The sequence below is a fragment of the Bubalus kerabau genome, chromosome 22 (genome assembly GCF_029407905.1).
Source record: "Bubalus kerabau isolate K-KA32 ecotype Philippines breed swamp buffalo chromosome 22, PCC_UOA_SB_1v2, whole genome shotgun sequence".
NCBI lineage: Eukaryota > Metazoa > Chordata > Mammalia > Artiodactyla > Bovidae > Bubalus > Bubalus kerabau.
The window spans coordinates 39,035,061-39,048,058 of NC_073645.1; the positions used below are offsets into that span (position 1 = coordinate 39,035,061).

General features: G+C 38.9%; 1 protein-coding gene across 7 annotated transcripts in view; it reads left to right on the forward strand.

The window, feature by feature from the left end:
- Positions 1-12,998, forward strand: part of CCDC172 (coiled-coil domain containing 172) — a 61,923-nt gene that overhangs the window by 34,535 nt on the left and 14,390 nt on the right. For 6 of the 7 annotated variants that reach the window (XM_055560547.1, XM_055560548.1, XM_055560549.1 and 3 more), the window contains exons 6-7: positions 1,952-2,053; positions 4,795-4,897. In XM_055560547.1, coding sequence (XP_055416522.1) covers positions 1,952-2,053; positions 4,795-4,897 — 205 coding nt within the window. Of the gene's footprint in view, positions 1-1,951; positions 2,054-4,794; positions 4,898-5,251; positions 5,286-12,998 lie in introns of those variants that run through there. The other variant, XM_055560554.1, reaches the window with a different exon arrangement.

The following is a 12,998-nucleotide window of genomic DNA, read 5'->3' on the forward strand; positions in this document are numbered from 1 at the left end:
ATATACATTATGATCAGGAAGGAGCACAATACAAAAAACTAGAACTAGAAGAAATGCATTAAAAACTGTTTTTAGATATTAAGGACAAGAGACTGTCCAAGGCTACGATTCCTAAGAGAAGGCAAACACATGAGGCATGATTACCTAGGCTTTTACCTGGTTGCAGTGTTTTGACAACAGGAGTGAGAGAGGGAACTTAAAACATAGTGGCCTGATTGAGTCGAGGATACGATACAAAGACTGGAGTTCAGGGAGGCTGAGTTAGCTGAAATTTTCAGGACAACGTACTGAGAGGAAAGAACTGCACAGACAAAACCTCCAGAAATCTACATAGAGGTTGCTTTGAGTCTTTGGCTATATATTATTCTTTGCATACCTAGGGGAAAATCCTCTAGACTGAATAAAGAAAAACTGCTGGGGAATCATAAGGTCAACAGTTCTGTGAGCTGACCCAGGACTGGGAGACATTCATGTTCCATCCTTTCAGAATAGAAAGAGCTCATTAAACAGAAGAATCCTGCCTTAATAGTAGGATTCAATTAGCCTTCGACCTAAGGCTACTCTGCTGCTAAGTTGCTGCTAAGTCGCTTCAGTCGTGTCTGACTCTGTGCGACCCATAGACGGCAGCCCACCAGGCTTCCCATCCCTGGGATTCTCCAGGCAAGAACACTGGAGTGGGTTGCCATTTCTTACTCTGGACACACACTAAATCTTAAAAGCACGGTTTGAACCTAATTATGTTACCTAACTGCATGCTAAATAGCAGGTATCAACATGCTTGAGGGGAAGAGAGCAAAATTCAAACATCAACAAAATAGTAAACAAAATGTCTAGTATCCAACCAAAAATCACTATATCTGTGAAAAAGAAATTGTATCTCATACCAAAAAAGAAATTAGGTCAACAGAAACATCTCCAGAAATCACAGAGAAAGACTTTTAAAATTGATATTATAAAAATATTCAAGACCATGAATATAATACAGATAAATAAAAGATATAAAATAATAATAAATTCAAAAAATCATTTGGCAAGATCCAATACCCTTTCATGATAAACACAGTCAATAACCTAGACATAAAAGGGACCATTCTCAACCTGATGAAGAGTATCTTTGAAAAACCATGGTGAATGTTATTTCTGATGAAAGAATGAGAATTTCTCATCTAAAATCAGGAAAAGATGAAGATATTCATCTATTCCTAGTACTTGTATCCAGCATTTTACTAGAGATTTTAGCCTGGGCAATCAGGCAAGAAAAAGAAATACAAGACATCTAGATTGGAAATGAAGTAGTAAAACTATCTCTATTTGAACATTGCATGATCTTGTGTATAGAAATCCTAAGGAATCCATAGGAAAACTATTTGAGCTAATAAACAAGTTCAGCAAGGTGGCAGGTTGTTAGATCAATATACACAAGCCAAATGGACAATTTGTAAATTAACATTCAATTTGAAATCAAAAAAGAGTAAAACACGTTTAACCAAAGTTTAAGACTTGTATACAAAAACTACAAAAAACATTGTTGAAAGAAATTAGAAGTAAAGTGAAGTCACTCAGTCATGCCGGACTCTTTGTGACCCCATGGATAGTAGCTTGCACCAAGCTCCTCTGTCTGTGGGATTTTCAAGGCAAGAGTACTGGAGTGGGTTGCCATTTCCTCCTCCAGGGAACCTTCCCAACCCAGGGATCGAACCCAAGTCTTTCACATTGTAGACAGACGCTTTACCGTCTGAGCCACCAGGGACCTAAATAAATGGAAAGTCATCCCAAGCTGATGGATTGGAAGATCTAATATTGTTAAGCAGTACTTCCAAAAGTATATTGACCATACATTGCTTACATTTTTACTACACAAGAAAAAGTTAATCATTCTTGACAGACATTAGGCAGAGCCAAAAATAGTTAATATGTTTTTTTGTTTTTTTTTTTGCGTATTTATTTCTAGAAATGAAGTCAATGGAACATGATAGTGACCTGTTAAATGAACTTCAAAGACAAAAGAGTGAATTAATACAAGAATTATTTACTTTGCAGAGAAAGCTTAAAGGTATTACATATATGAGTTACTTTGCTGATGAATATAGTTATATATCTATCATTTGTTGTTCAGTTGCTAAGTTGTTGTGTCCGACTCTTTGTGACCCCATGGACTGTAGCACACTAGGCCCTCCTATCCTTCCGCTCAATTCATGTTCATTGAGCCAGTGATGCTATCTATCTATCTCATCCTCTGCTGCCCCCTTCTCCTTTTGCCTTCAGTCTTTCCCAGCATCAGGGTCTTTTCCAATGAGTCAGTTCCTATCAGGTGGCCAAAGTATTGAAGTTTCATCTTCAGCATCAGTCATTCCAGTGAATATTCAGGGTTGATTTCATTTAGGATTGACTGGTTTGATCTTGCAGTCCAAGGGGCTCACAAGAGTCTTCTCTATTATCAGATCAGATCAGTCGCTCAGTCGTGCGCGACTCCTTGTGACCCCATGAATTGCAGCACGCCAGGCCTCCCTGTCCATCACCAACTCCTGGAGTTCACTCAGACTCACATCCATCGAGTCAGTGATGCCATCCAGCCATCTCATCCTCTGTCGTCCCCTTCTCCTCCTGCCCCCAATCCCTCCCAGCATCAGAGTCTTTTCCAATGAGTCAACTCTTCGCATGAGGTGGCCAAAGTACTGGAGTTTCAGCTTCAGCATCATTCCTTCCAAAGAAATCCCAGGGCTGATCTCCTTCAGAATGGACTGGTTGGATCTCCTTGCAGTCCAAGGGACTCTCAAGAGTCTTCTCCAACACCACAGTTCAAAAGCATCAATTCTTCCGCGCTCAGCCTTCTTCACAGTCCAACTCTAACATCCATACATGACCACAGGAAAAGCCATAGCCTTGACTAGACGGACCTTTGTTGGCAAAGTAATGTCTCTGCTTTTGAATATGCTATCTAGGTTGGTCATAACTTTCCTTCCAAGGAGTAAGCGTCTTTTAATTTCATGGCTGCAGTCACCATCTGCAGTGATTTTGGAGCCCAGAAAAATAAAGTCTGACACTGTTTCCACTGTTTCCCCATCTATTTCCCATGAAGTGGTGGGACCGGATGCCATGGTCTTCGTTTTCTGAATGTTGAGCTTTAAGCCAACTCTTTCACTCTCCACTTTCACTTTCATCAAGAGGCTTTTGAGTTCCTCTTCCCTTTCTGCTATATGGGGGGTGTCATCTGCATATCTGAGGTTATTGAGATTTCTCCCGGCAATCTTGATTCCAGCTTGTGTTTCTTCCAGTCCAGTGTTTCTCATGATGTACTCTGCATAGAAGTTAAATAAACAGGGTGACAATATACAGCCTTGACGAACTCCTTTTCCTATTTGGAACCAGTCTGTTGTTCCATGTCCAGTTCTAACTGTTGCTTCCTGACCTGCATACACATTTCTCAATAGGCAGATCAGGTGTTCTGGTATTCCCATCTCTTTCAGAATTTTCCACAGTTTATTGTGATCCACACAAAGGCTTTGGCATAGTCAATAAAGCAGAAATAGATGTTTTTCTGGAACTCTCTTGCTTTTTCCGTGATCCAGCAGATGCTGGCAATTTGATCTCTGGTTCCTCTGCCTTTTCTGAAACCAGCTTGAACATCAGGAAGTTCACGGTTCACATATTGCTGAAGCCTGGCTTGGAGAATTTTGAGCATTACTTTACTAGCGTGTGAGATGAGTGCAATTGTGCGGTAGTTTGAGCATTCTTTGGCATTGCCTTTCTTTCGGATTGGAATGAAAACTGACCTTTTCCAGTCCTGTGGCCACTGCTGAGTTTTCTAAATTTGCTGGCATATTGAGTGCAGCACTTTCACAGCATCATCTTTCAGGATTTGAAATAGCTCCACTGGAATTCCATCACCTCCACTAGCTTTGTTTGTAGTGATGCTTTCTTAAGGCCCACTTGACTTCACATTCCAGGATGTCTGGCTCTAGGTCCGTGATCACACCACCGTGATTATCTTGGTCATGAAGATCTTTTTTGTACAGTTCTTCTATGTATTCTTGCCATCTCTTCTTAATATCTTCTGCTTCTGTTAGGTCCATACCATTTCTGTCCTTTATCGTGCTCATCTTTGCATGAAATGTTCCTTTGGTATCTCTGATTTTCTTGAAGAGATCCCTAGTCTTTCCCATTCTGTTGTTTTCCTCTATTTCTTTGCATTGATCGCTGAAGAAGGCTTTCTTATCTCTTCTTGCTATTCTTTGGAACTCTGCATTCAGGTGCTTATATCTTTCCTTTTCTCCTTTGCTTTTCGCTTCTCTTCTTTTCACAGCTATTTGTAAGGCCTCCCCAGACAGCCATTTTGCTTTTTTGCATTTCTTTTCCATGGGAATGGTCTTGATCCCTGTCTCCTGTACAATGTCACCAACCTCATTCCATAGTTCATCAGGCACTCTATCTATCAGATCTAGGCCCTTAAATCTATTTCTCACTTCCACTGTATAATATTATAGGTTAACATTATTCTTTCAAAATGTATTTACTCATTGGGATATAGGTGATGTTAAAAGGGAATTTTGTTGATGTGAAAAAGGAATAGGTAAAGCACTAAATTGATAAGTGTTGAATCTGGTATTTTAATTTCACAAATTTTAAGATCTTTTTTGTGTCTTTAATTGCTACATTAAAGTAGAAAAATAAAAATCATTAGTACATGTATTTTACATGAAACACCAAAATTTAGAGCATTGTTCTTATGAGTGAAGAAAGATAACCTTTATATTTAATTTTTTAAAGAGTATAAGAATTGTCTTAATTGTTTAGGTTTTGAAGATAAAAAAAATGAAGCCATTTGTACTACTAAATACCTAGAGGCAGAAAAAATAAAAATCAATGAAAAACCTCAAAATGATGCTGAATGCTTAAGGTAAGAATTGCCTATTATACTTTGATATAAAGTCTGGTAATTTTTCAAGTTGTCAAGTAGATTTCAACATTAAGCCAAATGCATAATTATTTCAAGATCATTTAACATGTATTTCCTTCTACGTGTATTCTGAAATATGTTAATAAGCAAATGCTTTACTGGCTAAAAACACATAAGTTTTAAAATGTATCAGGTTGATAATATTGAAATCAGTCTTTTCCTTTTCCTCAAGAACTCTTGAGTTATTCACATCCCAAAAGATAAAATGTAGAATCATTTCCACAACTCTTTTTTTCTATTATCCCTAAGTTTTTGGAGTGAAATGACTGAAATTATCTTTTTTGGCCCTTCTAGATTTCAGGGGGAAAAATAATCAGTCTACTTTACTTGAAATCTGTGCTTCTGGTTTTGTGCCTAAAGATTAAAAATGTATTTTCTCTGTGGAATATTTAGATGTTTTCTGTGTATTTGGATAATGAAAGAATGGCTGAGGTCTGAAATGACATAGTTATATACAAAAGAAGAACATCTCCTCCAGTTTATTAATTTCATTGTTATTTCTTAATAATTCAGTGTTAACATTTGTGGGTTTAATTTTAAAGAGCTTCCTATACTTTGTAGGTTTCATGTAAGAAACAGAAACCTCATTACTGAATCTATGAAGAGGCAAATGAGGCCTCTTGCACATAAATCATATGGGAAATATGTCCACTAGAGCTGAACAAGCGCTTCATGTTAGCATTGTGTTGCCTTAGGCCATAATTTTAGTAGATTGTGAGAAAATATTTGCAATTTAATTTTATGTTAAGTTTTATAAGCATGAAATATCAATCTCTTGGGTGATATGTTTGATACAGAATGAGTTTCTGTAATGACAGTCTGCTCATTGATTTTTTTTACACTTTTAAAAATGGTCATGCCCACTGGTATCATTATAGTTCATAGTGTAAAGGCTTCCAGTATGAACTCCAGTTTTGTGGGTTTATCCCTCAGTCATAAAAGTTTTCCCTGGTTTAAAATTAAACACTCAAAGTCTGTTAAGAGGGCCATTTCCTTCAGAGATGATGACAGAGGAAATTAGGATAGAAAGAAACATCAGTTAATATGCCTAGTCCATTCTTTGCATTTTAGCAGTTACTGAATGAAGTGCCAGTATTTATCAGTTCCCACTTTAAATTCTTTAAAATGTTAGTTTCCCTTCTGGTATGTTCCATAAAAATGATTTCGAGTATGAAGAATAGAGTCAAAGTACTAAGTATAGAGATTTTGAAAAAGAGCCTCATCAGTCTTATAAATAGCAAAATAACAAGGAGCTAATAATGGTAGCAAGAAATTATATGACATTTATTGAACATCACTAAGACCAATATTAAGTTGATTTTACCCCTAAATTTTAGAATAGAATCTTTTTCATTTCTGTGTTCAAATGTATCCTGAATTCTGTAGTAATGACCTTCATCTTAAATTTTCTGATTTAACTACTATTGGTATAGATACTGTTTTTATAGTAGGGTTTCTCAAACTTAGCACTGTGAGATTTTGGGCCAGGATATTCTGTTGTGGGAGAGCTGTCCCATGCATGTAGGATGTTTATAGGCATTCCTGGTCTCTACCAACTAGATGCCAGTAGCACTGCTCACCCCCAGTTGTTAGAAACCAAAAATGTCTCCAGATATTACCGAATGTCCCCTGGGCAGAGACAGGTGGGCACAACTGTCCCCAGTTCAGAATCAGTCTTATTTTTAAGGTTTTTATCATTGTACTTCTACTTTTATTAAACTTTAACCAATAAGAAAGCAATTGCAAAAAATTAATACTTCATTTCTATGAGCTTATTTTTTTTCCTTTTTATAATTAGAAAAATTTTGATACCTATTTTATTGTCTATATATCATTGAAATTCTTTTATAATGATTATAAAGTTAAAGTTTTTTAAAGTTGATCTGCCATGTTCAGGTTATTTGTTGGACTTAATGCCATTCATTAATGAAGAGAACCAGTACTTTATATTCACAATGTTTATCTCTGCTTTAATTTTTCCCTATTTATAAATTATAAGATATTTGTTTATTTAAAAGATTCTGTTGTGAAGAGTATGGGATCATTAATTAACACATGTTAAGGCAACTAACTTACAGAATATTGCTATGCTTAACACCTAAACTAGAGGTTGGATTAATTTCTAAGAAGCATCCCTGAGAACTTTATAACTGATCAAGCTAGTGTTTTTCACATAGTCTGGGGAGGACAGAAGTGATAAACCTCAGGGTCTCAAGAGGCAGTAAGCACAGAGATTAAGGTTACAAACCCTTTGAACCCCAGCTTTGCTATTTACTAGGTTGGTGACCCCAGACAAGAAATTTAACATGTCTGTGACTCATTCTCTACATTTATCAAATGAAGTTAATAATGGCAACCACCTCGCAAGATTATAATAAAAATTAAATGACTTAATATATGTGTGTGTGTGTGTGTGTGTGTGTATATATATATATATATATATGATTTTACATATATATATATATATATAAAGCCCTTAAAGCAGTGCTTGCTGCTAAGTCGCTTCAGTTGTGTCCGACTCTGTGCGACCCCATGGACTGTAGCCTACCAGGCTTCTCCATCCATGGGATTCTCCAGGCAAGAACACTGGAGTGGGTTGCAATTTCCTTCTCCAAAAGCAGTGCTTAGTACACAGTAGATACTCTAAATTATTATACATAATTATAATTGTATAATTAATTATGATTTCATTTGTACTTCTTATTATCCATATGGATTTCATGCCTTTCAAGCTTCTTTCTCATTTTTTTTTTTCTATCCTTTTAATGCAGAGACTTCCTGAAAGTTAGTTATTGATTGGATTCTTATTTTGTACTCTCCATGGCTTGTCTCATCTGGTCTAAAGTTTTAGTTATAGTCTATAGATAATGCTAAAGCTGAAACTCCAGTACTTTGGCCACCTCATGCGAAGAGTTGACTCATTGGAAAAGACTCTGACGCTGGGAGGGATTGGGGGCAGGAGGAGAAGGGGAAAACAGAGGATGAGATGGCTGGATGGCATCACTGACTCGATGGACGTGAGTCTGAGTGAACTCCGGGAGTTGGTGATGGACAGGGAGGCCTGGTGTGCTGCGATTCATGGGGTCGCGAAGAGTCAGACACAACTGAGCAACTGATCTGATCTGATCTGATAGATAATTTTTCAATCCCTGTCACTAATCCCTCCTTCCTAAAATCCAGCTGAATTCTCAACAATTTAATTATTATTATTTTGTTCAGTTGCTAAGTCATGTCTGACTCTTTGCAAACCCATGGACTGGAGCATGCCAGGCTCCTCTGTCCTCCACTGTCTCCCGTAGTTTGCTCAAATTCATTCCCATTAAGTCCGTGATGCCATCCAACCATCTCATCCTGTGTTACCCTCTTCTCCTCCTGCTGTCCATCTTTCCCATCATCAGGGTCTTTTACATTGAGTCGACTCCTCACATCAAGTGGCCAAATTATTGGAGCTTCCTCTTCAACAGTTCTTCCAATCAATATTCAGGGTTGATTTCCTGTAGGATTGACTGGCTTGATCTCCTTGCAGTCCAAGTGACTCTCAAGAGTCTTCTCCAATACCACAATTCAAAAGCAACAATTCTTTGGTGCTCAGCCTTCTTTATGAACCAACTTTCACATCTCTGCATGACTACTGGAAAAACCATAGCTTTGACTGTATGGACCTTTGTCAGCAAAGTGATGTCTCTGCTTCTTAATACTGTGTCTAGGTTTGTCATAGCTTTCCTTCCAAGGAATAAGTGTCTTTTAATTTCATGGCTGCAGTTACTGTCCATAGTAATTTTGGAGCCCAAGAAAATAAAGTCTGTCACTGCTTCTCCTTTTTTTCCCTTCTGTTTGCCATGACATGATGGGATTGGATTCTATGATCTTAGATTTTTGATGGAGTTTTAAGCCAGCTTTTTCACTCTTCTCTTTGACCTCTTTCAATAATGTAATATAATCAAACAAAAACAAAAGTGTAACTTATGTTATCTCCCTGCATTTCTGTCACATACTCTATTCTACTAGCTCTTCAGAATATTATTTGTGCATTTCCAAATATGCCAGAAGACTTCACACCTCTGTATCTTTCTTTTTCTTTTCCATTAGCTAAAATCTGATTTAGTCCTCAAGGCATAGCTCACATGGCATTTTTCCTGGGTATTGCTCAAACCCAAAATGTGAAACCGAGAAGGACCCTGTGGGGCACCTGGGCACAGAAGTCTTTTGTGCCCCTTTTCTTGTAGGCATGGAACATCCCTGGTGGCTCAGAGGTTAAAGCATCTGCCTGCAATGCAGGAGGCCAGGGTTCGATCCCTGGGTCAGGAAGATTCCCTTGGAGAAGGAAATGGCAACCCACTCCAGTATTCTTGCCTGGAGAATCCCATAGACGGAAGAGCCTGGTGGGCTACAGTCCACAGGGTCGCAAAGAGTTGGACACAACTGAGCGACTTCACTTTCACTTTCTTATAGGCAAGGCTGTAACCTCCATGGCCTTCCCTGAGTTCCAAATGACAGGTTTGAACAGTTGTTAATCAAGAGAGGAGTAGCCAAGAAACCACCTGAGGCAAGATTAAAGGGACTAGAGAAGCTCCTCAAGATTAGGAGACTCTAAATGAGAGTAAAAGAGTTACAAGCCCTGCATATACCCTAATTTTGTCAGCAAGCCCACCCTTGAACTCCTGCCATAAAACTCCTCATCAAACCCTCCCATACTGGGACACATAGTTTTCAAGAGCAGGAGTCTGCTGCGTCCCCCTTTACTTGGCAAAACAATAAATCTATTCTTTTCTACTTTACCCAAAACTCTTGTGTCTTCATGATTCAATTTGGTACTGGTGCAGAGGCTGAGCTTTTGGCATGAAATGTAGCAGGTGTGTTTGATGTGTTCACAAATCATTTCCACCCTATTCCAGCCCATCACCAAATTTTGTTGCTTGTGCCTCCAAAACATTTCTTGAATCCTTCCACTTCTCTCTCCACAGCTAACATCCTATTTCTAGTCACTCGTCTCTCTTCCCTGGATCCCAGTAACAATCTCTTTTCTGCTTTTCCCTCATCCACTCTTGCTACCATTGCATTGTAAATTTAGTTGCATAATTTCCCTTATTAAAATCATCTGCAGTTTCATAATGAACTTAATACAACCTAAAGCTCATGCCTTGTCACCATATGGTATATGACCACCTCCCAGATGTTTTTCCCAACTGTGGTTACCAGCAGAGGTCCATCTAGTCAAAGCTATGGTTTTTCCACTAAGCATGTGTGGATGTGAGAGTTGGACTATAAAGAAAGCTGAGTGCCGAAGAATTGATGCTTTTGAACTGTCGTGTTGAGAGTCCCTTGGATCTCAAGGAGATCCAACCAGTCAGTCCTGAAGGAAATCCTAAAGTCCTGAATGTTCATTGGAAGGACTGGTGGTGCAGCTGAAACTCCAGTACTTTGGCCACCTGATACAAAGAACCCACTCATTGGAAAAGATTGAAGGCAGGAGGAGAAGAGGACGACAGAGGATGAGATGGTTGGATGGCATCACCAATGTGCTGAACATGAGTTTGAGTAGGCTCAGGGAGTTGGTGATGGACAGGGAAGCCTGGCATGCTGCAGTCCATGGGGTCACAAAGAGTTGGACATGACTGAGTGACTGAATTCACTGACTGATGGTTCCCTTCTCACTCTGCTCCCTCAAGCAATCTAGGCTTTCTCCCACCAAAAACCTTTATCTATGCATTTCTTTCTCCTCAGTTTATCAGATTCAGTTCAGTTCAGTCGCTCAGTCATGTCCGACTCTTTGTGACCCCATGAATCGCAGCACGCCAGGCCTCCCTGTCCATCACCAACTCCCGGAGTTCACTCAGACTCACATCCATCGAATCAGTGATGCCATCCAGCCATCTCATCCTCTGTCGTCCCCTTCTCCTCCTGCCCCCAATCCCTCCCAGCATCAGAGTCTTTTCCAATGAGTCAACTCTTCGCATGAGGTGGCCAAAGTACTGGAGTTTCAGCTTTAGCATCATTCCTTCCAAAGAAATCCCAGGGCTGATCTCCTTCAGAATGGACTGGTTGGATCTCCTTGCAGTCCAAGGGACTCTCAAGAGTCTTCTCCAACACCACAGTTCAAAAGCATCAATTCTTCAGCGCTCAGCCTTCTTCACAGTCCAACTCTAACATCCATACATGACCACTGGAAAAGCCATAACCTTGACTAGATGGACCTTTGTTGGCAAAGTAATGTCTCTGCTTTTGAATATGCTATCTAGGTCATAACTTTCCTTCCAAAGAGTAAGCTTCTTTTAATTTCATGGCTGCAGTCACCATCTGCAGTGATTTTGGAGCCCAAAAAAATAAAGTCTGACACTGTTTCCACTGTTTCCCCATCTGTTTCCCATGAAGTGATGGGACCAGATGCCATGATCTTAGTTTGCTGAATATTGAGTTTTAAGCCAACTTTTTCACTCTCCTCTTTCACCTTCCTCAAGAGGCTTTTTAGTTCCTCTTCACTTTCTGCCATAAGGGTGGTGTCATCTGCATATCTTAGGTTATTGAGATTTCTCCTGGCAGTCTTGATTCCAGCTTGTGCTTCTTCCAGCCCAGCATTTCTCATGATGTACTCTGCATAGAAGTTAAATAAGCAGGGTGACTCTTACCTCATGGGACATATCTTATCCTTTAGATCTCAGTTGAACTATTTCCTCAGGGAAGGTTCCCTGTGATCTTTTTATAACCTGTTATTTTTCCTAATAACACACTGTATTTTTTCTTATCTAACACAGAATCCATTTTGTAATTATATATTTATGTGCTTTATTTTATTCATGTTTGTCTCATCACTCATCATATGCTCAATAAGGGGAAAGATCTTACCTACTTTGTTTACCATTGTATGCTAAGTGTAGCCAGTCAGTCGTGTCCGACTCTTTGCGACCCCATGGACTGTAGCCCACCAGGCTCCTCTGTCCATGGGATTCTCCAGGCAAGAATACTGGAGTGAGTTGCCATTTCCTTCTCCAGGGGAATACCTACTCTAGGCCAAGCTCTGTACAAATGTATTAGTATTAGACCATGGTATACTCATACTAATACCTTTGTACAGAGCTTGGCTTAGAGTAGGTATTGAATAAATAAATGAAGGAATAAATGAGAATAATAAATTGTGAAAGCATTCCTCTACTGTTGTCTTCTCTGTGTTCATAGAGATTATAATTCCATTATATGACTGATCGTATTCAATGATAGCTATGTGTATCAGTCTCTCCCACTGAACTGGGAACTCCCTCTACTTCTTGTTGTTTTTCTGTCAGTGCCTGCATCTAACATAATCAAGGGCGCATAGTGTTTAATAAATATTTGTTCCAGTGAGTACATCTACATTTTAAAAACTTACTACAAAGAAGATAGAAGTTCCTCATGTATTTTCAATATTCTTTGCAAACACATGGTATATGTTAACCACTGGGATATCCACATGGAATTCTTCTTCCTGATCCTGATTGTTTTGTTTTATGTAGAAAAAACTTGACTGGTTAAACTCTCATAGCCATCCCCCCAGAACTCCTTCTTTCTTATTCTAAGGTAGAGAGGAGTGATTCAGTCTGATTGTTGAATTTGGAAGGATAAACTGAAGACCAGCTCCTTTCTTTGCCTTATCTCTTGGAGTCTGGCCTGCCTCACAGTGTGTGTTCTACTCTGCTCCTCTATCCTTTGAGTTTTACAGTGGTAGGACTTCATGGGAGAGAGCTTTTGGCATCTGCCTATAATGGTGTGAGTTAGGTTAGTCTAATTCTGGGTTCAGTGTTAGTAGTAAATCCTTTGTGTGTAGATACAAGCCACATTCTCTAGTGTCTGCTGTATTAGTAGCAAACATGACATCTTGGCTTTCCTTCTGCCTTCCTCATTTCTCAGATGCACAGAATTCAGGTAGCAAAGAATAGACCCCTTCAAACTTCCAGCACCTATTATTTGTTATTATTAATCAACACCAGGATAACCAAAAGACAATTCTTCATAATGAATTTTTATTTACTCCAAATAGTAACATACCAGATGACTTGAAACATTTCGG